At 46.9% G+C, this 26,420-nt stretch overlaps 1 protein-coding gene across 2 annotated transcripts in view; it reads right to left on the minus strand.

Moving 5' to 3' along the window:
* Positions 1–26,420, minus strand: part of LOC126530661 (uncharacterized) — a 158,551-nt gene that overhangs the window by 36,118 nt on the left and 96,013 nt on the right. For both annotated transcript variants that reach the window (XM_050177928.3, XM_072287977.1), the window contains exons 5-7: positions 22,346–22,449; positions 14,948–15,027; positions 5,151–5,370 (exon numbers count right to left, since the gene is read on the minus strand). In XM_050177928.3, the coding sequence (XP_050033885.2) occupies positions 5,151–5,370; positions 14,948–15,027; positions 22,346–22,449 (404 nt within the window). The remainder of the gene's footprint in view (positions 1–5,150; positions 5,371–14,947; positions 15,028–22,345; positions 22,450–26,420) is intronic.

Raw genomic sequence — 26,420 nt, forward strand, 5'->3', positions numbered from 1 at the left:
GAGAAGGAAATGAGGCGTTGCGGAAGAACTTTGAACTAAAGGGGACAGTCAATAAGGTCAGTAAAAAATTGGCAGAGATGAAGAGGATGCTGGCCATCTAGTTACAGCAGCAGCAAGCACAGCAGTTATCGCCACCACCACAGCAGATGCAATGACCGAGGATGAACCAGAAGTAGCGGTAAACCCGAGTACAGAGAACGCGGCCGCGGCGGGTCCGGCGCCCAAGAGAATGGCAATTGAAAATCTCAAAGAGCGTAGAGTCAGCGATAGGGTAGACAACCTTGCAAATAGGCTCAACCGCTTTGAAGAGTGTATTCGCGCGACGTTCACCAAGACAATCACTGACCGCGTAGTAGCAATTGAACAGACGTACCACCAATTGGCTACGACAGCACAGAACTTGGCGACGCAAATGGATAACTTTTAGCAAACATGGGTAGGGCATGAACCACCTCAACCACAACAACAGTGGAAGGCCTCCTTGTCTGGCATTGGAATAGCAACGGTTTTGCTGAGAAAAAGGCTGTACTTCAGCAACACTTAGAAGAAGTATCAAGAAAGCCAGATATCATCATGTTGCAAGAGCCCTCATTGCAGAGGTCAAGCTCTCAGGTTACCGGTCGCAAGCGTGCCCGCCAAGCCTCCGGGCGGCGGCCGGCAGTAACGGCAAGGAAGTTTACCCCTGGTGGGAAAAGAAATCACGTACGTCGCGTACGAGTTGTTGAACAAAAGCACAATTGAGCACACCATGGTAGAGGTGGTTACCGGGAAAAAGCAGAAGGAAAGCACTTTTCTGATAAGCGTGTACACTAGCCCGTCACAAGAAAAGCAGAAATTCAAAGCACTGTAACACAAAGAGTGCAACATCGCGGGGCCCGACAGCAGGCTGGTAATCTGCGGGGACCTTAAGGCGCCGAATCAAGCCTGCGGTTACCCCAAAACATTGGCAAAGAGCAGGGAATTGATGAAAGATGCTGCCGACCTGCGACTAAATCTAGTCACCAACCCAGCATACCCTACAAGAATCGGGAACTCGATCACCCGAGACGCATCGCACGATCTCACTTTCGTCTGGGGTAACGGCGGCGTTACGGCGGACTTTTAATGGCGATACACGGAGCACGAGTTGGGCAGCGATCATTACATTGTGGAAGTCGCTTTCCCGCTCGGTGGCACCGAAGAAGTCGGCTGAAATTTTCTGAAACATACTTTCGAATTGGAGCGCGTTTCGAGGGTTGTTACCCGAGGAGAAGAAGGTAATTACAGACATTGAGGAGTGGTCGACCGAGATTGTAAACAAGGTAGAAGATGCCACCAAGGAAAACGAGACGGACGAGTGAGTCCACAGGGTCGACGGCCGCCTGGCCCACCTCATCGTGGCCAAGCAGTCCATCCTGTCGATGTGGAAGATGCAGCGGAGAAACAGAAAGATACGCAAGCAGGTCGCCGAACTTAACCGCGAGATCGAATCCCAAAGCAGAGCGCTATGCACTCAGCAATTGAATTATGTTTGGAACCGCGTGAACGGCCAGGTGCACGCTGTCAAGTTACTTGGACATCTTTTGGATACGACCACGACCAAGTCTCACGAGCACCACAACCTTGCCAAGATCGTCCACAGGACGCTAACCGAGCACGGGGGAGACGAAGTGGAGAAACGCCTCGATGACAAGTACTACCAAGGCGAAGCAAACGAGTGGCTAGATCGAGACATTGAAGTATGCGAAGTAAGGGTTGCCCTGCGCATTCTCAACAGCATGTGCGCCGCTGGTCCCGACCGCGTTAGGAACAGAGCGCTGAAAAATCTTAGCGAAGGAGCCATTGGGAACTTCACGGCATGCTTCAACATTTGCTGGTGAGCCGGGTCGCTACCCCGGCAGTGGAAAACAGCCAAGACCATCTTGATTCCCAAGCCGGGCAAGCCACCAAACATTGAGAACCTCCAGCTGATCTCGCTTGCGTCCCGTGTGGGCAAAGCGTTGGAGCATATACTCCTATACAGGTGGCAGAGTTACCTGCAAGATTCGAGGCTTTACGCAAACAGCTTTATCGGGTTCCGAAACAAGCTGGGAACTCAGGACGCCATGTTCCAACTGGAAAATGAAGCCCTCGATGACACTACCACCACGAAAGACAAGCGAGCCATCTTGGGTTTGGACCAGCAGAGCGCTTTGGATAAAGAGGGACACACTGCGACCATGGCCCAGGTCTGACGGCTGAACATGGGCAAGAGAACATATGCGTGCATCAAGGATTTTGTGACGGAGTGGACCACCGAGATCATCGCCGGTGACCTGCGGCTCCAAAAGAAGCTCGGCAGTGTCGGGACCCCCCAGGGCTCGGTCATCTTGCCATTACTTTTCAACCTTGTAATGATAGGCACGGCCGAGCGGCTCTCGCGAGTCGCGGGGGCCCGACACACCATCTATATCGACGACATAACGTTCTGGGTCCCAGAGGGAAATTACGGACACATCGAGAGTACATTGCAAGAGGCGGTTGACGCTGTCGAGGAGCAGCTGGACGGGTGTAGGCTTGTTTGGTCCCCAAGCAAGTCTGAGCTGTTGGTGATTCCACCGAAATGAGCAGCTAGGAAGACGAAAGGCAACCAACCTGCGAGGGAGCAAGAGACAAAAAAGACCAATACGAGCGGCGGTCACACGATCCCAGATGTCGAGAAAATCCGAGTGCTGGGGACGCTGATTGAGCACAAACAAGTGAACGGTAAGACGGTCAACCATCTCGCGGCCAATGTCAGCACGGCCATTCACTTCATCAAGAGGGTGTCACGCAGAACAGCAGGCATGAAGGAAGAAAGCCTCACCGGGCTAGTGGAATACTTCGCTATAAGCCACATTGCATACGTTGCTGCTTTCCACAACTGGAGGTAGTGCAGGCTAAATAAGATCAATGCACTCATACGCAAGGCGTACAAGGCAGCACTCAGACTTCTTGACTGCACAAGCACCGACAAGTTCCTGGCCCTGGTAGTGCAAAGCGCCCTGGAAGAAGTCGCCGAGGCGCAGAGGACTACCCAGGTCGCGAGGCCATCGGGAACAAGAACCGGTAGACAAGTGCTACGTGACCTATGCCTGGGGCCAAAGGAAAGGGGACCGGAAGATATAGGAGCTCCTGCACCAGACGCAATTAGCAGACGGTTACAGATATGTTCGGTGCCAAGCAACATGAACCCTGCATTCCACAAAGAGCGGTGGGTAGCGAGGGCCAAGGCGCTCATCGATCTCCATGCCAAAGACAGCACTGCCGTGTTTGTGGGCGCGGCAGGGTATCCTGATCACAGAAAGGCGTTCGCTGCAGCAGTCGTTGGGGCATCGACCGGTGAAACGAGAACTGCGGCGAGTGTGCAGACTCGGGGCGCGCGTAGAACCGAGGAGGTGGGCATTGCCCTGGCCATCGCCCACTCCGAGTGCACCACTGTGCTCCGTGATTCCAGGAGGGCAGTGAGAAATTACGCCAGAGCAAGGGTGTGTGGTGAAGCCGCGCCTGTGTTGCGTGCGGTCAATCTCACGAGTGAAAATAGGTGCGTCGTGATGAAGTGGTTTCCGGCGCACATGGGCACCGATGTGTCGGATAGCGGCAACGAAAACCACAACGAGACGGCGAAGGCGGCGGCGCGAGGACTAGCCAACCATGCCGCTGCTACTGCGGACGACCCATCGTGGTGGTGGGAAACCAAGGAGACATTGACCTTCTACAACGAAATTGTGAAGTGGCACAGACTAGAGGACGCGTAAGGACCGGTGTTGGACCGTAAGGACCGCGTCCGTAAGGACGCGGTGTTATATCGACAACTTCATACGGTGGGGTTATTTACCCCGGTGCTGATGACCCACGTGTACCCGAGTGTATGTGACTGACCTCTGTTGTGTGTGCCGAAAGGAAAGAGCCACTGCAGCTCTCCTCCTTTGGGACTGTTGCAAGAATCCTCACGAATCTATAACGATGACAACCATCCTACCATGGATTGAGGCGGCAACGAGGTGCAACGATCATGAGGTCCAAGCCCAGGCCCTCCAGCAGATCTCGGCGGCCCTCAAAAGGTAACGACTGAGCGAAACTGGAGGGAGGCTGCCACCTCAAAAAAGGGACAGGTGCGGTCGACCAAAGGGCCACAGGCGGGGCAGAGGCGCCACACGCCGGGAAGACGTCGTGGCCGCGTGACGATGACGCCTCTCTTAGAAGGGAAGGCTAATTGCGTTGCAGGCATTCCTAATAAACTTACTACGTCCCTCTCTCGCTCATAGCCCAGTAAGCAAGCTGCTACAAGTCCCCAGCAAAGTGAAGCGAACAGTGCTTAAAATATTTTTCATCACGCATACAAAATACAGATCAGCAATCAGAATGAAAAATTCAGTGTGCGTACCTTTCGTCACGATGACCAGCCATGGAGACCAAAATTGAGTTCTTTCCTTTGTCGAAAATTATGTGTCACGTCCGTGTCGTGGGAAAAACAGCTTCGCTGGGCAGCCACCTTTGCAGTGGGGAATGGCTCACAATTTCTTTTCTTCAGGACTCCATGCTTCTATTTGTACTGAAAGCTTCACTCCACTTGGTTGATAACTTTCTTAATCTTTTCTCTTATTACGTGTCCGTGGCTCTGGCGCAGATATTTCGCCAGAGCAGTCACCCTTTCTATTTCATGTATTCTGTCTGTCTTTCTTTATAATTGCCTTGACAATGTGTTTATTTTACTTCCAAAGAGGACGAACCCACGTCACTCGGCGCTGCCTCATTTGTATAGTTACCGTGAGCCACCATTGCTAATCAGCCAATCCATGTTTTGTCAAGTTCCAAGTCAGATATGATCTGTTATTTAGGCGCGAAAATCACATTTGCCAACTCTAGCGGCGCTGATGCCTATAATTCTTTCCTATTACTCGCACCGCCTTACCGTTATTGTAGCTCTAATATGCTCTAAATAGTTTCACGACAAACACACGTTTCGGATTGCAATACTTTGTCAAATATGAACACTACAAAAAAGTTACGCAAATTGTATGGTCCTTTATAATACCTCAAATGGAGCTGGGAAACCGGACTGTTCTGGGTAATGTAAACTACCTATTATCAGAGCAGCTGCTGAAGTTGTCACTTTTAAAAACCAGCATTCAGGTCATATGAATACTCACCATATGAACTTGTCTTACGCTGAAGTTCTTCGAGAATCTAGGTGCGTATTGGTGGCCAGTCAACACAAGATCGTCGAAGGCTGCCACGACCGGCTCGGAACCGTAGTCGGGAAAAAATATGTAGGTGTCCAGTGTCTTCCTTATTGATATCCTTATGGTCACGCCAGAGTGATTGGGCCTTCCCATGTCTTGCACGGCGCCCACAGCCATGACTGTAACTCTGTAAAATAAGAATGACAGAAAGAAGGCCAGCCCTTTTGAGCAGGGAGAAAGTAAGAAATGCAGGGATATATGATAAAAAAGCACATTTACAATAAACTAGTTTATTTCATGCGACGGAAAAACATATCAAAAGACAGTTCTTACAGCACAAGAAGACACATTGTACAAACGTCGAGGCTTATACGGCTGCCTTACACGCTATTTGCATGTGCCTCCATGAGCTAATTGCATTTAAGGCTTGCATTTCTGTATCTACACCTCTATGAAAAATCGCTAAGGATAGCGCAGTCCGATATTAGCACGCCTGTGCAGTTCAGTATTATTTATTAGCCGATGCGATCGAAGCCCGGAAATGAAGTTCCCGCAAAAAGCTTCGGATCTCACCATGTCTACTGAACGTGAGATAATTAATGCAGCGGAGTTCCAAGAAAACGAAGGCCATTAGGAAAACTCGAGGACTGATCTCGTGGGCAGCGAAAGCCCAGGCATGTATCCGAAAACGCAGCATGTATCACGCATGTAAGCCTGTCGTTCCCACAAGGCCGTGTTCACAAGGCTATAATCCACCACATTGTAGTGCCCTCTGGCAAACAACGCCTTCTTTGCCTACTTCCGGCGTTTAAAATCTATCTATCTATCTATCTATCTATCTATCTATCTATCTATCTATCTATCTATCGATCTATCTATCTATCTATCTATCTATCTATCTATCTATCTATCTATCTATCTATCTATCTATCTATCTATCTATCTATCTATCTATCTATCTATCTATCTATCTATCTGTCTATCTACCTATCCATCTATCTATCTATCTATCTATCTATCTATCTATCTATCTATCTATCTATCTATCTATCTATCTATCTATCTATCTATCTATCTATCTATCTATCTGCCTGTCTATCTATCTATCTATCTATCTATCTATCTATCTATCTATCTATCTATCTATCTATCTATCTATCTATCTATCTATCTATCTATCCTCTTTCGCCGGCCCAGTGGCCCAAGTTGTGCGCCGGCTTGGTCCACAAGGTATGTGCTTCTGGTCGCGATGCAGTCGTGGTCGCTTAACTGTCGTCATTTCAGCTTCGTTATCTCACTTTCGCCAAGCTGTCGTCGTCCCGCCTTCTACTCTCACCCAGGGTTCCAATCGTTTAACAGCTTGGGCTATTGGATGGTGACGTGCTCTCTGCTTCGTCATCCGAATGCCATCATGACCCCGTCGTAATCACGCCATCTTCGTGACACAGCCGTTGTCATGCCCCGTCTTCACGCTGCTGTTTTATTATTGTCATCACTTCAGTAACGTCATCAAAATTTCACCGTGTCTTCACCGTCATACCGCCTTCGACGCTCGATAAAGGTCAATGTTTGCTCGTCATTGTATTGCACTCGTATGCTGTCGCCATTCCATTGCGATTATACTGGACTTGTCCTGCCGCCATCTCCAGGAAATCGCTACCATGGTTCCATTGTGAGAACATTGTCGTAATGCCGTCGCTGATGTACCACGCTCGTCAATCTAGCTTTGACCTACAACTCTCGTTATGCTGTCGTCGTCTCGACATCATCGCCATAAAGGTGTCGAGAGGCTGTAACCAAAACGCTATTGTCAATATACCCTCGTCGTCTTGCCATTGGCGTCATGCCGTTGTCATGCCATCGTCACTGCACCGTCGTCATGGAGCCGTCGTCATGTATTCGTTGCCATACCGTCAACGGAACGCAGTATTGGTCTTCGTCGTTTTAATTTCCACGTTCGACTTTAGACATGCTGTCGTCGTGATACCTTTGTCGTCGTGCCATCGTTGTCACGCTGTCATTTCATCGTCGTCATCATTTCAGTATCATCATCCAATTATCAACATGCCGTCATCATCATGCCACCTCTGTCGATGCCTCAACGTCATTCCTTGCTCGTCATTATGTCACAATCATGCTGTCGCCATTCAATCGCGATAATGCCACCGTTTTCATTCCATCGTCATCTTTAGTCGTCGTCACACAGACGCTATGACGCATCCATTGTCATGCCTTCGTCATCATGCCGTCTTGGTTGTGTCATCGTCGTCACTCCCGCTTCTTCTGGTTGTCATACAGTAAACATCACGTCATCGTTGTGATAGAGTCATCATCGTATAATTGTCCTCATGCCCTCATAGTCAAGTTTTCAGGGTTATACTGTTGTCGTATTTCCAAAATCGGCATCTCAATGTCATTTTATGCCTTTGTTGTTCCGTCGATATCATTCCTTCATCGTCATCTCATCGTCACAGTGTCAGCGTCCTTTAGGCGTCTTCAATCCCCCATGTTCATGTGCGACCTCGGCAAGTTACTGCCGAAACATAGTGGGACAATATCCAACTATGTGTCATATAGTCGAAGCAATAGATATCTCAGGATCACCACTACACGTGCCAAAGAAACGTGGCTTCAGGAATGTTGTCTGTCGCTACATTCCTCGACTACTATTCGCCTCACCGTCGACAGTCGTCGTGAGATGTGTTCTTTCATAATATATTTTAAGCCGCAGCTCTTTGGCGCCCGTTCCTGGGATGAGCGACGCTGTCCCTAGGCGTCCTTCGCGGTCACCGAGCAAAAGAAAACAGCGAATGATGAGAGAGCGAACACAGAGCGCATCCTGGGAGGAAAAACGACGATAACAAAGTGAGCGCAAGGAAGAAAGCGGAGACAGTGGGCATGGCGAAAGCGTGAGAAGAAAAGTGTAGTGCCACCCAAGACGTGTTGAGTGGTGACGATCTCTTCAATATGACGCCTGAGTAACGCGCCACGTCTGTTCAGCGATGACGCCAGCAGTAAGGCATGCGGCGAGTGCGTCTACTGATATATATAGATACAAAGCACTGCATAAGCAAAGGTATGTCTTCAGCGGCTGCTGGGAATCGCGCCCATGCGTCACCCATAATTTGCCTCTCGCGATCTTCCTACAAGCGAGGAAGTCGCTCAATAGTTCGCTTCGTTACAAAATTGCTGCACGATGGATATTGGCCGTGCCACTCAATATAGCGCAAAAAGAAAATACGAATAGAGCTGCGCTAAAATATCGCATTAGGGAGTATCATAGTCGTCGTTGAATTTGTTGCGGCAGCCTTGCCTTTTATCAGGGAAGGGGTTGCAGATTTTGCATAATTCTCCCACGTAGCTTTCATACGTTTTTACGGCCCCCGAGAAGTCTGAAAAGCTATGCCAAGCCGTGGCCATGGTGGCTCGTTTAACATTCTCTGAATGTTGGGAGTCGTATGGCAGGAAACTGTTGCATGAGCGCGTCTCGTGCTACTCGAAGTGTTTCTCTTCGAAGGTAAGGCCCATCGTGCCATAGTGACGATTGTTCTACAAGCCGTTTTAAATAAGTCGTGCCATCGCGTATAGAATAAAGTCCATTTACCAGATCACAGCGCTCAGCAGTGCTGACTACCCCAAAGGCCTGTTGTAGCTGTGGCTGAAGCGCTCCATAAGAATGCGAGACGCTGGAATAGCAGGCTTCAACAGGAAGTAGATGCTAGATAGACAACAAAGAAGGTTGCCATTGTGCCGTATGTAGAGTCGCGCGGAATATGAGCTGCGACATGGTGTCCGTAGTTCACGAGGTCCAAAGCAGCATACCCACGCCAACATACAAAAATTAATATTCTGATTACTGGTATTAATGGAATCAACTTTAGGTATGTCGGCGCCGCTGTGTAATCTTGGGGCGCTTTCAGCCTCGGGCACCATGCTGCCGCCCATACAGCATGCGACAGTACAAGCCTAACCGACAAAATAAAGAACATTGCCGGGAGAAAAGGCGTCACGGTACTGTTGTAAACATCAAACAAGGCGTGTTCAATGTATGCACTAGTTAGCGATGGCAGGGAAAATAGACAATGCACAAAAAACCGCAAGGAGTAAACTGCCTGACATTAGCCGCAATGGTTGCTTAGCTGTTATGATTATCGAATTTTGGCCGCTGCGGCTGCATTTCGATGTGGGCTAAATGCAAAAACGCCGCTATCTAGTGCGTTGGGAGCACGTTAAAGATATCCTTGTGGTCAAAATTAATCCAGAATCCCACACTATGACGTGCCTCAAAATCAAATTGTGGTTTTGCCATGTAAAACCCCAGCATTCAATGCACTACCAGAAAAAAGTGGCCACCTTTGATATGCCTTTACTCATGTGGCTGATGATGCATGTACCAAACAAGCTGATGTCTGCATGACGAGACACGAGCACAAGCAGAATCTCTGGAAAGCAGCTCCCGCCGGGCATCTTGCTTTTCATCATTACTATTGCGCAGGAAAATACGCGACATCAAGGTTTTAGAAAAGTGTAAAGAGGAATTGTCGCGCAAATTTAAATGTTATGACGATTGAGGAAGCCGCGCCATCATGACCATCTGTTGACCATCAGAACTACTAACAAAAAAAGGAGACAGGCTAAGTAGTAAGAACGGTCTATGCCCCTGAGTCAAGGAAGACAAGGAAAACAGCACCATTGGTTGCAAAATGGTATAAAAAATGTCAAAAAAGAATTTTGACATTCACTTGATAACCTAGCGACGTCCAGCAACAATGTAGCTCCTTGTGAATTTCTGAGTGCTTTCTACAGGAAATCGTTCTTGCTATGTGAAGCAAACAACTCAGGCAAACACTATTTTACAAAAAACAAAAGTGTTTCAACTGGCATGCGCTGCGGAACATTCCAATCCTACAGTTTGCTGCTCGCTCTCTACAGTTGACTAAGGAGTTTCAGCCGCATGAATGCCTTTTGAACTTCTTTGCTTTGGTGGAGCTATTCCATTTCTGGTGCTTCCTTTCTGTTCATGGTTTAAACTGCCACATTGGACGGAACTAGTATTACTTTTTATGTGCTCTCTTCTGTGATTAGCCAAGAACCACCCAAAAAGCGCGTTCCACGAGATCAAGGTCGCTTTGCCTTCCGGGTCTTGGTGCCTGTAGATTGTTACTCGACCATTAGATTACCTAACCATTGAATTAAGGAAATGATAATTTAATAGAAATGAAAGCGGGTGAGAAAAAACAACTCGCCGCAGGTGGGGAACGATCCCAGATCTTCGCATAACGCGTGAGATGCTGTAAACGATTGAGATACCTCGGCGTCGTTTACTCGTCCACTTTCTTGGGTATTTGCGTTTTACTACCACAAATAATCCTGAGATTGTTAGGAAGCGCCACCTCTCACAAACCTTGGCGGCGGATGTGGAACATCCTTTCTACCACAGGCGTCACAAGTACGTGATTTTGTTTAATGAAGGTAACTGACCAATAAGCACACACGTGCTACCTGAAAACACCTATGTTGCCAGATTCGAGACCCTCGAAAGAAACGAGAAGAAAGGGGGTTAACCGAGGGGCCCAATTTTTAATAATGATATCATGAGAAGCCAACAAAGACGCCAAGCTCAACGTAATGCGAAGATGAGGGATCGTTTCCCACCTAAGGCAAGTTGTTTTTACACCCAATTTTATTCCCATTAACCTATCAAGTCTATCATTCAATTGGTACGTAAGTACAATAATTTCTCCTGTGTTGTCCTTGGGGACTTTGTTCGTTGGCTTCTGATGATGTGATTAATAAAAATTGCACCCCTCAGTTAACCCCCTTTCTTCTAATTCCTTACATAACGAGGGTCTCGAATCCGAGAACATTGATGGCTTTAGGTAGCATGTGTGAGCTTATTGGCCATTTGCCTTCATTCAGAAAGATCACGTACTCGTGATGCCTGTGGCAGAAATGCTATTCCACATCCTCCGCCAAGGTTTGTGAGTGGTGGCGTTGGGCAACACTCCAAGAGTTAGTTGTTGCAGTAAAACATAAATACCCAAGAAAGTGGACGGGAAAACGGCGCCGCGATAGCTCAATTGGTTAGAGCATCGCGTGCATTACGCAAAGACGTGGGATCGATCTCCACCTGCGACAAATTGTTTTTTCATCCACTTTCATTGCCATTAATTTATAATTTCTTTAATTCAATAAGTAAGCACAAGTAATTTCCCCTGTGTTGTCCTTGGCGCCTTTGTTGGCTTCTCATGGTATGATTAATAAAAATGGGACCCCCTCAGTTAACCCCCTTTCTTCTCATTTACATAACGAGGGTGTAGGATCCGACAACATTGATGCCTTCAGGTGGCATGTGTGGGCTTATTGGCCAGTTGCCTTAATTCAAAAAGGTCACCTACTCGTGATGCCTGCGGCAGATAGGATGTTCCCAAATCCGCCGCTAAGGTTTGTGAGTGGTGACGCTGGGTAACACTCCAACGGTTAGTTGTGATAGAAAAAACTTATATACCCAAGAAAGTGGACGGGGAAACGGCGGCGGAGTAGGTCAGTTGTTTAGAGCGTCACAGGCGTAACGCGTTGGCGTGGGATCGTTCGCTACCTGCGGCAAGCTGTTTTTCCATGCACTTTCATTGTCACATATTAAAGATTTTATTAATATAATTAGTAGGTGGAATTTCACCTATGGTGCCCTTGCCGTCCTTGTTGGCATCTCATGACTTGTTATAATTTATAACAAGTCATGAGAATTTGTGCCAGCGTTCTTTTACCTTAATCCATCTTAGGTCACCTAAGTCCACTTTAATCTGTCTTAATCTACCTTAATCTATTTTCGGAGTGGGCCAGGTTATTTTTTTGGGTGTGGGCCACGGCGTCCGGCCGACGCCGTGGCTGTTCAACGTGGTATTTTGCAGTGCGAACCACAGCAGGTCCAGAGCCAGGGATGTGGCGTCATCACTTGGTCACGTACGAGTTTTCTCGCCATCCGAAGTTAACGCTGGAGGCCGCATCGTTCGCTTCATTGGGCGCATAAGGCTGTCGCCGTAATACCAGAAAAAGGGCAACGGCGTAGTGTCGACACCGTCGCTTGCACTAACTTTTTTCGAATTCGAAAGCCCGATATGCCCCATGATGAAAAAATCCGGTGTTTGGCGTCCGGGCTTTACCACCCGATAGTACCAAATACCACGTGACCAAGTGATGACGTCACGTTTCCGGCACTGCGCATTCTGCGGCTCGGACTGCCAATTCCCACGGTGCAGTGAATAAACGTGGATTAAGGTGGCTTAAAGTCGTAGAAGTTAGGGCAAGGTGGAATAAGTTGGATTACAGTGCATTAAGGGTGGTGCGAATCACAGCAAGGAGAGTGAAGGTGTATTAAAGTGGATTAAAGTAGGTTATGGTGGATTAGAGTGGCATAAGGTTGATTGAATTCATACAGGCAAGAGCAAGGTGGATTGAAGCGGATTAAGGGTGGTGCAAAATAGAGCAAAGAGGATGAAGCAGGATTAAAGTGGATTAAATATGTTTTGGTGGAATAAGTTGAATTAAGGAGGATTAAGGTTGGTACAAATAATAGCAAGGTTGATTAAGGTGCACCTTTTACTTAAGGTAATAACTTAAACAAGCAAGCGCTCATGCTTGCATTTTCAAATTGCGCAAGTAAACTTAAATGTTTGTCGACATTGTACTCCACGGCAGCTTGCTAGCCGAGCCAGTCGCTACGCTGGTCCACGACCCCTCCCCCCCCCCCCCCCCCGCCGCGCTTATTTCGCCCCCTTCTTTCTATCGCCGCTCGCGCACTTGCAAAGCTGCGCACGACGAGTTTATTGTGGCCTACAAGTCGGACTTCCTTTAAAGGGGCTGTGAGCAACTTTTTATGGAAGTGGACACAGGCATTTGAAGTGAAAATAGGCTATTTCCGAAACTCTTTTCCGCAAGAAGTACTTGAATGCGTTCAGCAGAAGCGAATTTACTCGCAATCAAACACAGCCTCCGCTGTGCTCCCGTTCCTACTTCAATGCGTTGCACTGCGAAGTCTACGGCGCAGTGAGGCGTGCCAACAATTCTCTGCCTCCTAAACGTCACGCTGGCGCACAGTTCAAATTTGATTTTGGAGATGCCACGACTTCCGCCTTTTGTGCCTACGACGCGATGACTATTAGCTCACCGATACGCACTGCTCCTAACCAGTGGACTCGGGGAAGCACCCTGCGGCTGCGGCTGTATGTACGCCATGTAGCCGACTGCAGCGCGATGTCAGCTATCGGCCGATAGCAACAGTCAAAGGTAATGAGGGATAAAAGCATCAAGAAGGAAGTGAGGACAGCGCTTTTTGTCAAAAAGAGGACGTTTGAGAGCAAGGTGACTTCGTCACCTGCTTGCGAGCACCACTCACTGCGTACGACACCAACACTTGCCTGAGATGTTCGCAGTGGCGCATGCTACCCGCGGACTATGTTATTTCACCAAGCTCGAGGGGTTGTTCAGGGCCACTTTAAGACAAAACCTATTATGCCCCATGAAACGGAATATCCGGCGTCCATCGTTAACTATGGATGGCAAGAAAACTAACGTGACCAAGTGATGAATTCACGTTCCCGGCGCTGGACTAGCTGCGGCTCGCACTGCGAAAGCCCACGATGAACAGCCACGTCGTCGGCCGTAATCAGCCAACGCGCTGCACCGAAAGAAGACAGCACACCTGCCCACGCGTTTCAGTGAGATCGCAGCTGCAACAGGGCGCTCACTTCGTGCTCATGCGACGGTGAGGTGTAAATGCCTCACGACTCGTGGGCTGCTGATAAAGGTATGACAATTGCGGTCTTCCGTAGTTTCGGTTGTCGAAGTTAAATTGTCCGGCATTCATTATGATGCAGAAAGTAGCAGTGTTAGGTATTTGGATGTCAAAGAACTGTTCTTCTTGGATATTTGGCTTCAAGTATTGCATTAGGGTCAATCATCTTGACGATGTGCCTAGCGTGCTGTATTCGCCCCGTAACAGTCTCTGGTGAAGATGCACGCCACAATGACCAAAAATATTGCTAGCTGTATTTGGGAAGGGTTCATGTTGTCTATGCCGACCAACGCGATTATACTTTCGTGATTTCGCGTATTCGAAACTCTGCTTATCTAAATGTTTTCCTGTTTTTACAGTTTTGTGTGAACGGGGGTTAACTGTATTGGCTTGAAGTTTTGTTATATGGAATATTATGGCTGTTCATCGCTAATGTAAACCAAGCCGCAGCAGCAGAAGAAGAGACCTAGCTTTCTGCAACAGTTCAAAGTGTCGCATGTCACTGACAGGGCATTACGGGATGGTTAGCTTTCACGAAATCTGATTCGCCTCTAGTTCACAGCGGCGCGCGTAAATATTCCAAAGTACTTCTTTCATTAATCCCTATAAGTTAGAAATAATGTACGCGGGAAGTTTGCATGTGCGCTGTGAGTAAATTGATCACTCAAGTGCAGGAAACCTATGCGAGGGGCGCATTCTTGCGAAGTTGGAAGCAAGGCTGTAGAAAACTACGCTTTGAGGCTAAAAAATAGGCAAGTAAATTTTGCAACGAGAGAGTACAAGTTACTTGAGAACATGGCTCAGAAGCTAGTGATGAGACAGGAAAATGTAAATTCAGGGTATTTTAGCGCCAGTTCTTATTGCTAAGCCCCATTGGCGCCAACAATCCGTCTATTATAGCGTAAATGACGATATTCACAAAACACCGGTGGTCGCAAATTAAAATATTTATGCACACATAAGCACTCACTCGCTCGTGCCGCTGTATACCCCGGTGTAGTGTGCTATTGTACCGACTTCCATCAAAACAAAGTGGTTCAAAAGCGGATCCTGTAAACATAGCACAAAGATTTCTTGTAAAGATGTGAATGGGGACAACACATTTAGAGAACGGGCTTAATAAAACCTTAATTAACTTTGAGCACTACGCCGGACCAACTGTTTCAATATTATGCGACAATAAAGGCTGCACTGCAGCATGCACTGAATTCACAAATAGGAACTTGAATCATCCATTGTGCTGCCTTTTAGGGCAAGTTGCCTACTAGAAAAAATAGTTGTTTAGGAAAAGCACAAGACTATTCTTAGTCATCTTATCCAGAACATCTTTGTAGGCAAATTGAAGTGTTATATATAACATTTAAATTTCTCAATATAACATCTTTAAAAATTCTTAACAGATGTGGTTGTGAGGCCGGCATTTACAACCCAAATTCCGCTCGCCCTCAAATGATTTTTGGCACTAACATATGAGTTACATGATCTGAGCAACGAACAGAAACTAACGAGATGCGAGGAGAGCTGAAAGAAAAATGCACAAAAAAAGATGTTTTTAGTTGTCAATCCTGGCAATAAAAATCAAGCCATATCAAAAATTTTTGGAGCTTCGTTGCCCAGCCAGGTATGTGTGAAGTAAGTATGAAAGCGTCTTTGAAAACTTTTTATAAGAAAAGTAGCTATGCTTATTCGCTTACGAAATAGATGCAGAAAATTGGTTTAGCGAAAATTTAAAGAATGTTATTTATTTATTTATTTATTTATTTATTTATTCAAAAGAACCATACAGGCCCTATGGCAGGGCATTAAGTAAGGGGGGCATATTGAACAGTAAAGGTATAAAAAGTACAAATTTCCAACAGGATCAGTGCTATAAAAAGATTACCGTATTACACAATATTGAAGGCACTAGGAATACAAAGCAATGTGTGAAGGCACACGAACACTTGTTACTGTTAACAGAGCAAAGGAATACCGTTTATGAAAATGATATACAACATAGCAAAAATGCACGATAACATACACTAGATTGGTCACTCGTGAACGGTATTAAATGGGAAAAGCATCAGTAACTGAGAGCGGAACATGTTGGCATTAGATATGGAGGCTACCTTATCAGGGAGGGCATTCCAGAGACGAATGGCACGTGGTAGTGCAGATGACTTGAATGCATTTGTTTTACCGTATATGCGCATGAAACTGAACTGGTTATGTAATCTGCGTGAAAAAGAGTGGGGTATTTGTAGTTGTAACCGGGTTCATTTATTAGTGTAAATATATTTGTATAATAAGCACAGAAGAGCGATGTTGCGCCGGATATCTAATGGCGGAAACAGTAGGTCTAGTTTAATGTTTGTAATGCTTGAGTTTATACTGTAGTTACGGGATATGAACCGGGCTGCTCTGTTTTGTATCATTTCTGTCATATTTATTAGGTAATCGTGATGAAGGGACCAAATTGGGGAGGCGAATTCTAACTGTGGCAAAATGAATGTTTGGAAAGCGAGTTTTCGAATGTTTGGCGGGGCATTTCGCAAGTTGCGTCGTAGATAGCGAAGAGAACGGGATGCCTTGGCGCATGTAGAAGTGATGTGTGGGGCCCATGAAAGATTCTCTGTAAGAACAACACCAAGGTACTTATATGATGAAGTGTGGGAAAGCATAGTGTTATTAAGATGATACGAATATTTAGAATTTACCCATTTTCGTCTCGAGCACATCACCTCGCACTTTGTAAAGTTTAGTGTCATGGCCCATTTGTTACACCAGTTAGCGATAAGGTTAAGATCTGCTTGAAGTTTCAAGTGATCGTCAATCGTGTGAATAGGACGGTAGATTATGCAGTCATCGGCAAAAAGGCGCATGCAGGAAGTAATCTGGGTGAGTAAGTCGTTAATGTAGATTAAGAAGAGTAAGGGGCCGAGGACGCTGCCTTGTGGCACACCAGAGCTAACAGAAGAAGGCGGGGAAGAGAAATTGTTAACAACAGTAAACTGTTTTCGAAAAGAAAGAAAATTACGAATCCAGGTTAATGTTAAAGAGTCAAGTCGTAGGGCAGATAATTTAGAAATTAGGCGACAGTGGGGCACGCGGTCAAAAGCTTTAGAAAAGTCAAGAAAGCGACAGTCAGTTTGAAGGTTGCAGTCCATGTTAAAGTGCAAGTCAGTCGTTAGTACAGACAATTGCGTGTCACAAGGAAATCCCTTCCTAAAACCATGCTGATTAGAAAAAAAGAAATTATGAGCTTCTAGGTGGCTGTACACGTGGGAAGTGATTATGTGCTCGAGCATTTTGCAACATATGCAGGTTAAAGATATGGGCCGATAGTTGTCAGGTGTATGAACATCTCCAGATTTGTGAATTGGTATTGTTATTCAGCTGCACCAATTCCAATAAATGCTGCACCGATTCCAGCTGCTGCACCAATTCTAATAAATATTCAGGAGAGGTAAAATTAATCAAATTCGTAGTTTATATACTTCTGGTTCTTGCCTTCTGCATGACTTAGGTAATGGTGCGGCTCATTATTTCTACAGCTTTTTTGAGCGACCGGTACTGTAGCGGGATTCCCTCACATTGAAGTGACCAGTAAAGCTGAAGACAAGTTTTTGTTGTGTAAAGGCCCTGTTCTATTCTGACTAGTTTCCACTTATCAAGTGTGTATTTCTTGACATTGTTGAAGTGACTGACAGCCTCAGATAGAGCAAACTCGAGAATCACAAGGTCCAAGTCGTACCCTTGAAACGCTCGTTAAGGGCAAGACATCGTTCAGCGCAGTCCCAAGATTTAAATTTGCTTCCTTCCATTGTACATTTTCACTCCGGAATACTGCACCCTCCTTGCACATCAATAACCAAACAGCAACGTATTTCTTGAACCACTGCTATCCCCTCGTTTCTCGTGCATGGTAACTATCGCGGATTGATTCCTGACAAACCTTCCTTTCCTTCGCCTTCGCACTCCCATCTTGGTGAAATTCTAGCTACTTCTGCAAATGAGCAAGCTACCGTGCATATACACGACACAAAAAGAAAATCTCGTAGTTATTTTAGCACATAAAAAGCCAAGACAGCGTAAAGAACATGTTTTAAGCGTAGGGTGTCGCCAATGAGAGAGCTTTTGCCGATCAAATCTGTGATAGGCATAAACTGTTATCAAAGATTTTTTGGCATACCCCTTCTTCGAACACTAAATTACCGAAAAAAAGAAAGAACAGACAAAAGGCCAAAAATAAACCTCTTAAAGAAAGGAGGTTGCGTCTTCAACTTGAAGCAGCAGAAGCTTGATGTGGGCGAGTTGGTTGAGCATACTTGATGAAAAAAAGAGAGCGCTACGAAGACGAGGACGAAAGAACAACAAGTACGACAGACAAGGCGCTTGTCTGTCGCCTTGTCTGTCGTACTTGTTCTTTCGTCCTCGTCTTCGTAGCGCTCCCTTTTTTTTCATGAAGTCTTCAACTTGGCGTGCAGCCTTAAAATGACAAGAAAAAAATGTGGAGGAACTACATCCTTTAGAGTGCTACAGGAGAACTGCTTCCCTTGCGTATTTCTTTGGCCTCAAAACAATCTTGTCTCATAGTCTGAATATCATGCGTGACCAACTATCGGACTCTTCATGTTACGCTTCAGAGGAGCAAATACGGAGAATAAGTGGTACCCTTTCGTTTCGCTACGCATGATTGCTTATTTTTTTGCGGTGTGTCTGTCCTCAGTAATGAGTATGCAATGTCTACTCAACATGGTTCATTGCTGAGCAGGAGATTGAGCGGCCACTGATTGCAACAGAAATGCTACATGCGCACGCCCCAGTAAACCGAGAGACATCCTGTAACGTAAACCACGTTGTTTATTTTTCTTATGTATCGTGTAAACTCGTGAGCGCAAATGTAAGGAGCCCAAGGCGCGTGGCCAACGCTATGCCTAACTGCATCAACGCGAAATCTTACGACGCGGCGCTTGCTGGCGGAAATGACACCAAGGAAGCGGTCTGCCTGCGCGTCCAATTTCGAATAGAAATTGTTTGCTTGAAATCAGGCGTGCAATCTGGACTAGATGGCAGCGAAAAGTCTCACCCTAGCCGCCAGTTGTACTATTGTTTCCGAGACGACGCAGACCGACTGAACTGTACGCCTTATTTAAAAAGTACGCTTCTCTTATGTGAGTGTGTTAGTTCAGTACGACGAGTTATGACAAGTTTTTATGAGTATCTTAGGTTAGGAAGAGTTGTGTGCATAAAAGCACGAACACAAGAGAAAATTAAATAGACGGAAAGAACGCAGTTACCTTGGTTCATCTTTCTATACGCGCAGCTCTTCCTAACATAGTCATGCACCAACCTGCCCACCAAGAAGCTTTAAAATTTTCTGAGTACATGACGATTAACAATACAGATCATTACCGCACGCTGCTATAAAGTTTCATTCTCGGTTGGCCGCTGGCGAGTAGATTAGGTTGCGTGAGTTAGCGAAGCCTAAGCATGCAAGTTGTTCACTTGGCGATTCTCGGAGAAATTAAAGCCGTGTTAGGAGAATATATTCTTGATTCCTTGTCTAACTCAGTTTGCTGAATAAAGGGCACCGATTGCAATACCGTGCTCGAATAAGCAACATTCAACGTTGGACGCCATTTCAATAAGATTACATCGCGGCAAACAGCAAGGGATTATGTGCGAATCTTCAAGAGGCACGAGAGAAGGCCGCAGGCTAAGCGGTAGTGGAAGAACTGTGATGCGTGACGGACGAGCTTGCAAACACTGCGGCAAACAAGCAGTGAAGCAGCGGCATAGATGCGGGGTGGCACAGGGAGCGGTAGCCCGGTGAACGCTTCGTTGAGGAGCAGCGTACCTCCTTGGGTAAAGTCGAAGGACACTTCACCACATGTGACGGGACGCGCGTATCTAACGCCCCTGCAGCGCCACTGTTGGTTCATTGTTGGTTCCTTGCTCGAATGAATACGCGAACGTCAAGAAAAAATACGATGGCAGGGGTAAAGGGCAAGTGTCACACAAAACACACACACAAACACGCACGCACACACACAGACTTAGGGACACACACAAAAATAAAACAAACAAATGCGCGCATTTGGCGTGCCAAAGTATTGATGTGATTATGAGCTTCAGAAAAGTGGCTAGCCAGGCTTGTTGGTACAAACGCGTACTGAGCAAACAGCTTAAATGACGGGACGCAGAATAAGAAAGGGCGGTACTGCGGAATAATATATTTAAATGTTGGGTTTTACATGCCAAAACCACTTTCTGATCATGAGGCACGCCGCAGTGGAGGACTCCCGAAATTTGGACCACCTGAGGTTTTTTAACGAGCACCTAAATTTAGGCACAAGTGTCGTTTCGCCCCCAACGAAATGCGGCCGCCGTAGCCGGGATTCGATCGCGCGACTCGTGCTCAGCATCGCACACCATAGCCACTGCGCAACCACGGCGGGAATGGATTAATTGGGACCACCCCGGTTTCCTTTACGTGCACCCGATAAAGGACACGGGGCGTTACTGAATTTCCTAGCTATCGAAACTCGGCCGCCGTGACCTGGATTCGATCCCATTCCCTTGACCTTAGAAGCGCAACGCCAAGTACATCCCGTCGGGTACACGCGCACATGCTCACCGACACTACTCGCCGCAGTCGTTTAGTGATTGTGGTGTCGGGCTGCTAAGTACTCCAGATGGCAGAATCGAATCCCGGCCACGGCAGTCGCATTTTTTGGGGGGGCAAAACGCGAGAACAAACGTGAACTTAGATTTAGGGGCGTGTTGAAGAACGCCGGGTGGTCCAAGTTTTTTTTGGAATCTCCCACTACAGCGTGCCTCACAATCAGAGCGTGGTTTTGGTATGCAAAATCCCGTAATTTAAAAATAAAACACACGCAATTCCAAGGCCAATGTGAGTGAACAGTTATATCTTTTTTTACTGTTCATGTATTAATTAATTTCGAGCCTTACTTCAGAAAGCATTCGTTCGATCGTATGAGTAGGCAGGTATCCTACGCGAAGTTATGTAAGACATCGGAGAAACTTAGCATACAATCAAAGAGTGCAGATTTGCAGGCTAGTTGGTTAGTTGCATCAATATAAGTCATAGCGCAGGATGGCACGCTCAAGAAAGTTTAGGTTTAGGCGAACGTCCTGTCGTCTTTCTTGTCCGTGCCACTCCAGAGCTATGTCTTCAATTGATGCGACCTAGCATAGCCGTTGATCCGGAGCTCTGCACGCCAGATGTGGAGCGTATATTTTCCTAAATCAGTTTTCTTACCACTCAGTGCGCGGAACACAATTACGATAGGCGTCTGAGGCCATTCTGTAGAAACTGCGGTGCTCGTATTGCCGTTCTATCAAAGCCTTGTCTTCTGAGGTTCATTGTGTCGCAAATGTTGAAATTTTACAAGATTTAAACCAGCAATAGAGGTGACTGCCCAGCACTGTTTACGCGCACCAGCAAAGAAGAACGTTTCATGGCTACACCCTATTCAACATACAAGGCATAATTCCTGCAAGAAAAATTTAAACCGAGCGGCTTCATTTTTCGCTACAAGAAATGTGGAACCACAAGACAACGAAAACAAGGAAAACACCGGGGAAATTTGCGGGATTTTAATAAAACACAATAAATACTATGACCACAGCAATGTGAGTGGGCGAAAAGATGCCCTGTCGCCAGTGACAGCTCAAGCCACACCTCCCACATTGTTTGGGCTTTACCGGTTTAGCTAAGGTTGCGGCCATCTTTCCGTCAAAGTAAGCAGACTGAGATTTATTTGCCCTTCCCGTTCATTCGTAACAAATACCTCGACTATGGCAGCATCAATGGCTTCAGGCAGCACGCGAGGTTTAACTGGCCAGTTGGCTACTCCTACAGCTCGTGCACCACGGCACGCCTATTGTTTAAAATAATCTGCCGCATGATCGACCACGATCACGAATGGCGTTGGCTAACACGGCCAGGGCCAGATCTATGCTGCATATACATAAATAAACAAGATCGTGGATGGAGTCGCCACTGAGCTACGGCCGCCACCATAGCCTAATTGGTAGAGTATCGCGCAGGTAGTGGGGAAGGTGCGAGTCTCGCTCCAACGTGCGGGAAGTAGCGTTTTGTGCTCTTGCATTTCGCTGTTCCTTAATATTGTACATTTCAATTGAGACAAAATGTCTAAATTCCTGATATTCTTTCTTTGTGCCTTCAATCACAGTTGGACCAGAGACTGCGCCTCAGTGCAAGTTATCTGTCGCCTGATATTTTCCGTTGGCCCTGGCATTCAGGCCAGTGACCTGCATGACAAATTGCTATAAACGGCATAAGCATCACCTTCACTGCCAATATCGACAAAGAGATTCTAGCTTATGCGTTATGACTCACGAGTCCAGTGCTTGTCGGAAATTTTGTTGTGCCTTCCTCATCTCCAACGTGTTTCGACAGGTGCACCATGCAGCCATCCTGCATGATCTCCCAGTGGCTAGCACCTGCGCAAAAGAATTCTTAATCGAGAATGGACAGGTGTAAATCGAGGTATACACAGTGAGTCCTAGCTGATATTGTCCACGCTACTAATGAGAAAAAAAATGTGGCGCAATAAAGGAACATGAGCCTCATGGCGTTCGGTCGTTTTTCGTCTCTCGCCACGAAGGCAACTTTAGTTTACTACTTGTGTGGTGATACAGAAAGTACTTATTTACCTTGTTTGTAATCTTTAAATTATGCGCACATCTTCAGATGGCATGATTGTCATTACCTCTTAACATAACATATTTAGTCGTCTACATTGTGATATGTTCTGCATAAATGGTTTTTCCGCTCTTATAGATTACTAAATGCAAACAGTGCAACGTGATTCTGCGCCAACGTGCTGCGACAGAAGCGGCACTTAAGTAAATTGAAGGAACCAAGTCCGCCTATTGTGTGAATCGTCAAACACCTAGTCACTGCATTAGGCTGCAACTATTACGAGTATCACGCAGCTCTCAATCTGCGGAAGCCAAGACCGACATCTGGCCACTTAGGGTCGGTTGCTGTGTGATGAGAGAAATTGTTTATTTCAGTTGTGAAGTGGTGTGAAGTCATGTCTGCAGCATTTAGATCGTGTTATCTGCAAATTAAAAAAAATAGCTACTGCGCCTACGCCCTTTGCTGCCCGGGCGCCTCTCTTTACAACCAAAAAAGTGTAATTTCCCATGTGATCTACTGGAATGTCTGGCTGGCAACAATTACGTCATCATATCAGACTCAGTGGAAACCATGACAGCTGACATGCATACGACACGGACGAACAAATGTAACCTGCCCGAATTTTTTGTATTCAACGCGATTTTTAGGTTTTTCCTGTATAATGGATAAATAAAGTCGAATTATTACACAAGCCTACAATAGACGGCGCCCCACTAGGGCCTCTGCGTCAGCAGGTGCTTTTTGGTTTACGATACCATGGACCCGAGCAACTGGGGTTTGTATCCTTTGCGTCTAACCGTCTGTGGTCGAGCTGTGTCCAGCAGAACGGATACGGCATATTGAGCCTGTGCTGAGTACTTAAACCTTTCAAAAGCCTCTTGGTGATGGCGGCACAGTCCTTTGGCATTTGGGCACGTAAAACTACAGCTCAATTTAGTGCAACAAACCTGTACATGCTGAAAGGTACAAGTAAGCTCGCACGATATTCCTTCGTCGTCTTTTTGTCTCAGTGGGAGAACCTTCCGGCGCTGAGAGAAATATGAAAGAACGTGAAAAAGGGTGTTCCAGCGAACCACAAAGGACGCGCGCACAAGGAAAACGCGTTAGACACGGACTGCTGCGTCCGTCCGAGTCTAACGCTGTTTCCTTGTGTGCGCGTCCTTTGTGTTTCGCTGGTACCCCCTCTTTGAAGTTCATCATGTGCCAAGTGATTGAAGAGCTTGCGCTATGCACCACATTTTAAAAGTTGCTTTTAAGTGCTATCTTGGAGCTTTAGCGTAGAGCTACCCAGCGACTCAACAGCCACGTTCGAGCGCAACAATAAAGGTAATGATGCCTGCAACGGAAAGCCAGCTCATCGGCTATAGTCACGCACCGCACAACGGCGCTTTCACAATACGACTTCAGTGAAATGCACCTGTCTCGATCATACTCGTTAACAGCAGACCGCCACAGCAGCTGCACTTCCGTCACGGGCGCCAACTACGAAGGGGCCCAGGACTGAATTGTTGACCTCATGCTGGGCTCGGTGCGGCACTACGTGGCGGGTTCATTTCCCCGCCGCGGTACTGGCACTAGAATATGTGATGGAGGCAGAAACGCTTGTGCGCCTTGCTTTGTTTCGCATGCTTTGCGCACAGAAAAACGTCACCAGGTGGCCAAAATAAATTTTGACTCCCTCAGTTGACGTGCACCATGCTCAGATGGTAGTTTTAGATGTAGAAGCGGCAGAAGCAAGGCAAGTGACCGTGATCGCAGCTTTCCCCTGCTGAAAGGATCATCAGCATTTTTTGCCGTGGAAAGAAGAAGAAGATCGGAACAAGAGTTAAGAGTTTCGGCTGACGTCCCTGCGTGTTCCACGTCGGGGACGTCCACCTCTTATACCATGGCTCCTAAAGCATCGAGGACTCCCTCGAAGGCCCACGTCTTCGATGTTGTGGTCCCTACGGAGAATGGTCCCGAGACCGTCGTCGACGCGATGGCCTCAATGGTTGTCCTCTGTGGGGACTACTGCGCTCAGCACATGGGAGGCCTCAACTTCCAAGTCACCGTCAAGAGCAGGCTTGGATGACTCTAATCGTCGATGCTGGCTGCCTAGTCATCGGTGGTGAGCGTTGTCCTGTCGTTCCCGTCAGCCTGCAGGTCACCAACGTAACCTGCCTGTTTTTGCCGTCCTTCGCTCCGAACGAAGTCCTCAAGCAGGCACTGTCACCATACGCCAAGGTTCTATCTGTCAACGCTGGTCTTATGAGCGGACGACGTGGCGTGCTCACGGGCACACGCTTCATTCGTAAGGAAGTGAGTACTACAACCGCGGTCCGCAATTATCGGCGAGTCTCTGGTCATCGTGAGACGTTTGACTACCATGGCTTGCAACGCGTGTGTCGTCGGCGCGGCTCTAGCGACCACTACTAGGCCAGAGGAGTTGTTCTTCCTTAGAGAAGAAGAGTTGCTTCGACGGTGGTCATGCTGTTTCCTGTCTGTGGCTCATGGACGCGTATGGCTTAATTTTCGACCAGCCTGGTTCTTGTAGCCAGGCCATCAGAAGTATTTATTTAATGCACATAGAATAAAGGTGCCCGTGGTTTCTGTGTGTGTGTGTGTGCTCTCGTATACATGACCATTTTTGTATACACACATCTCGTGCAAAATTGTGTAAAGTGTTCTGTCACATCATCATTGTACGTAACCATTGTGCACACTGTATATATGCAACATCTTTTTTACATGTGACATTAAGTTTATGTGCAACTGTGCTTTTCCGTGGGTATATGTGTTATGCTTTGGTGAGTGTGGACTTGGACATTACTTTGAAAACGTGCCGTGTTTCGTGTTTTATATGTTATCGTCCTGGCGGAATTGTGATGGGATTGCAACTCAGTGTTCATATCGTTTCTTCTCGAAACAAACTTATTCTAAACACAAAAGGGAAACGATGTTGGCGCGTGTTCGACTTCGCTATACGTATGTGCAAGGGTCAACCAAGGGTCGAAAAGAAGCCGAAGAACACGAATTGCGAAGGCAGCAAGGCCACGATGCAAAACGGCAACGTCAAGCGGAGGACAAAACTCGCACAGGACGGCTTTCTAAACGTTTACTTCAAACTGAGGCTTGTTATGTCTTACCTCAGGAAGAAGAATAAAACATAGATTTAGGAGGGAACGGCACTCCGTGTCTTTTCGTGACTTCAATGGCGCAGTCGGCGAATAGCCAAGTTTTAGACAAACCAGCGTTATGCAGAGGACTTGAGGAAAAATATTTCTATTCCGTCTACAGGACTTCAGTGCGGAACCGCAATCCCACGGATTCAAGAAGTGCACTTTGTCGTGACCGTATATACTTAGGCTGACGCTACCAACCCGCTCAGACATACCACTTCTTTGCCGTATTCACAAGTGGAAGAATGTATCACTACTTGCACCCACCACCGCAGCGACCGGCCACAGTGGCCACGCATACGTGCCAGGCCGCCACGGAGACTCACGATTTGAGCAACGCTGTTGACGTTACCCATGATATCTCTGAGCTGTCACAACAGCTGAAAGCTATGGCCAGCTGTTTACTTGCGACATTAGTCTTCTAACTAATACAACTTCTTCCGAGACAAGAGCTCTCGAATTCAATGGTTTCCAAGAAAACCATATGTTCCGGATACGAACCGTTGATTCCTTAGGCGAACATTATGCTTGGAACGAAAACGTCTGCAGATTGGTTGCTGAAAGAAACTACGGTATGCCTCCAAAGCCTGGCAAGGGTACTCCTGAAAGCA

The sequence above is a fragment of the Dermacentor andersoni genome, chromosome 4, assembly GCF_023375885.2.
Source record: "Dermacentor andersoni chromosome 4, qqDerAnde1_hic_scaffold, whole genome shotgun sequence".
In the NCBI taxonomy this organism is placed as follows: Eukaryota; Metazoa; Arthropoda; class Arachnida; order Ixodida; family Ixodidae; genus Dermacentor; species Dermacentor andersoni.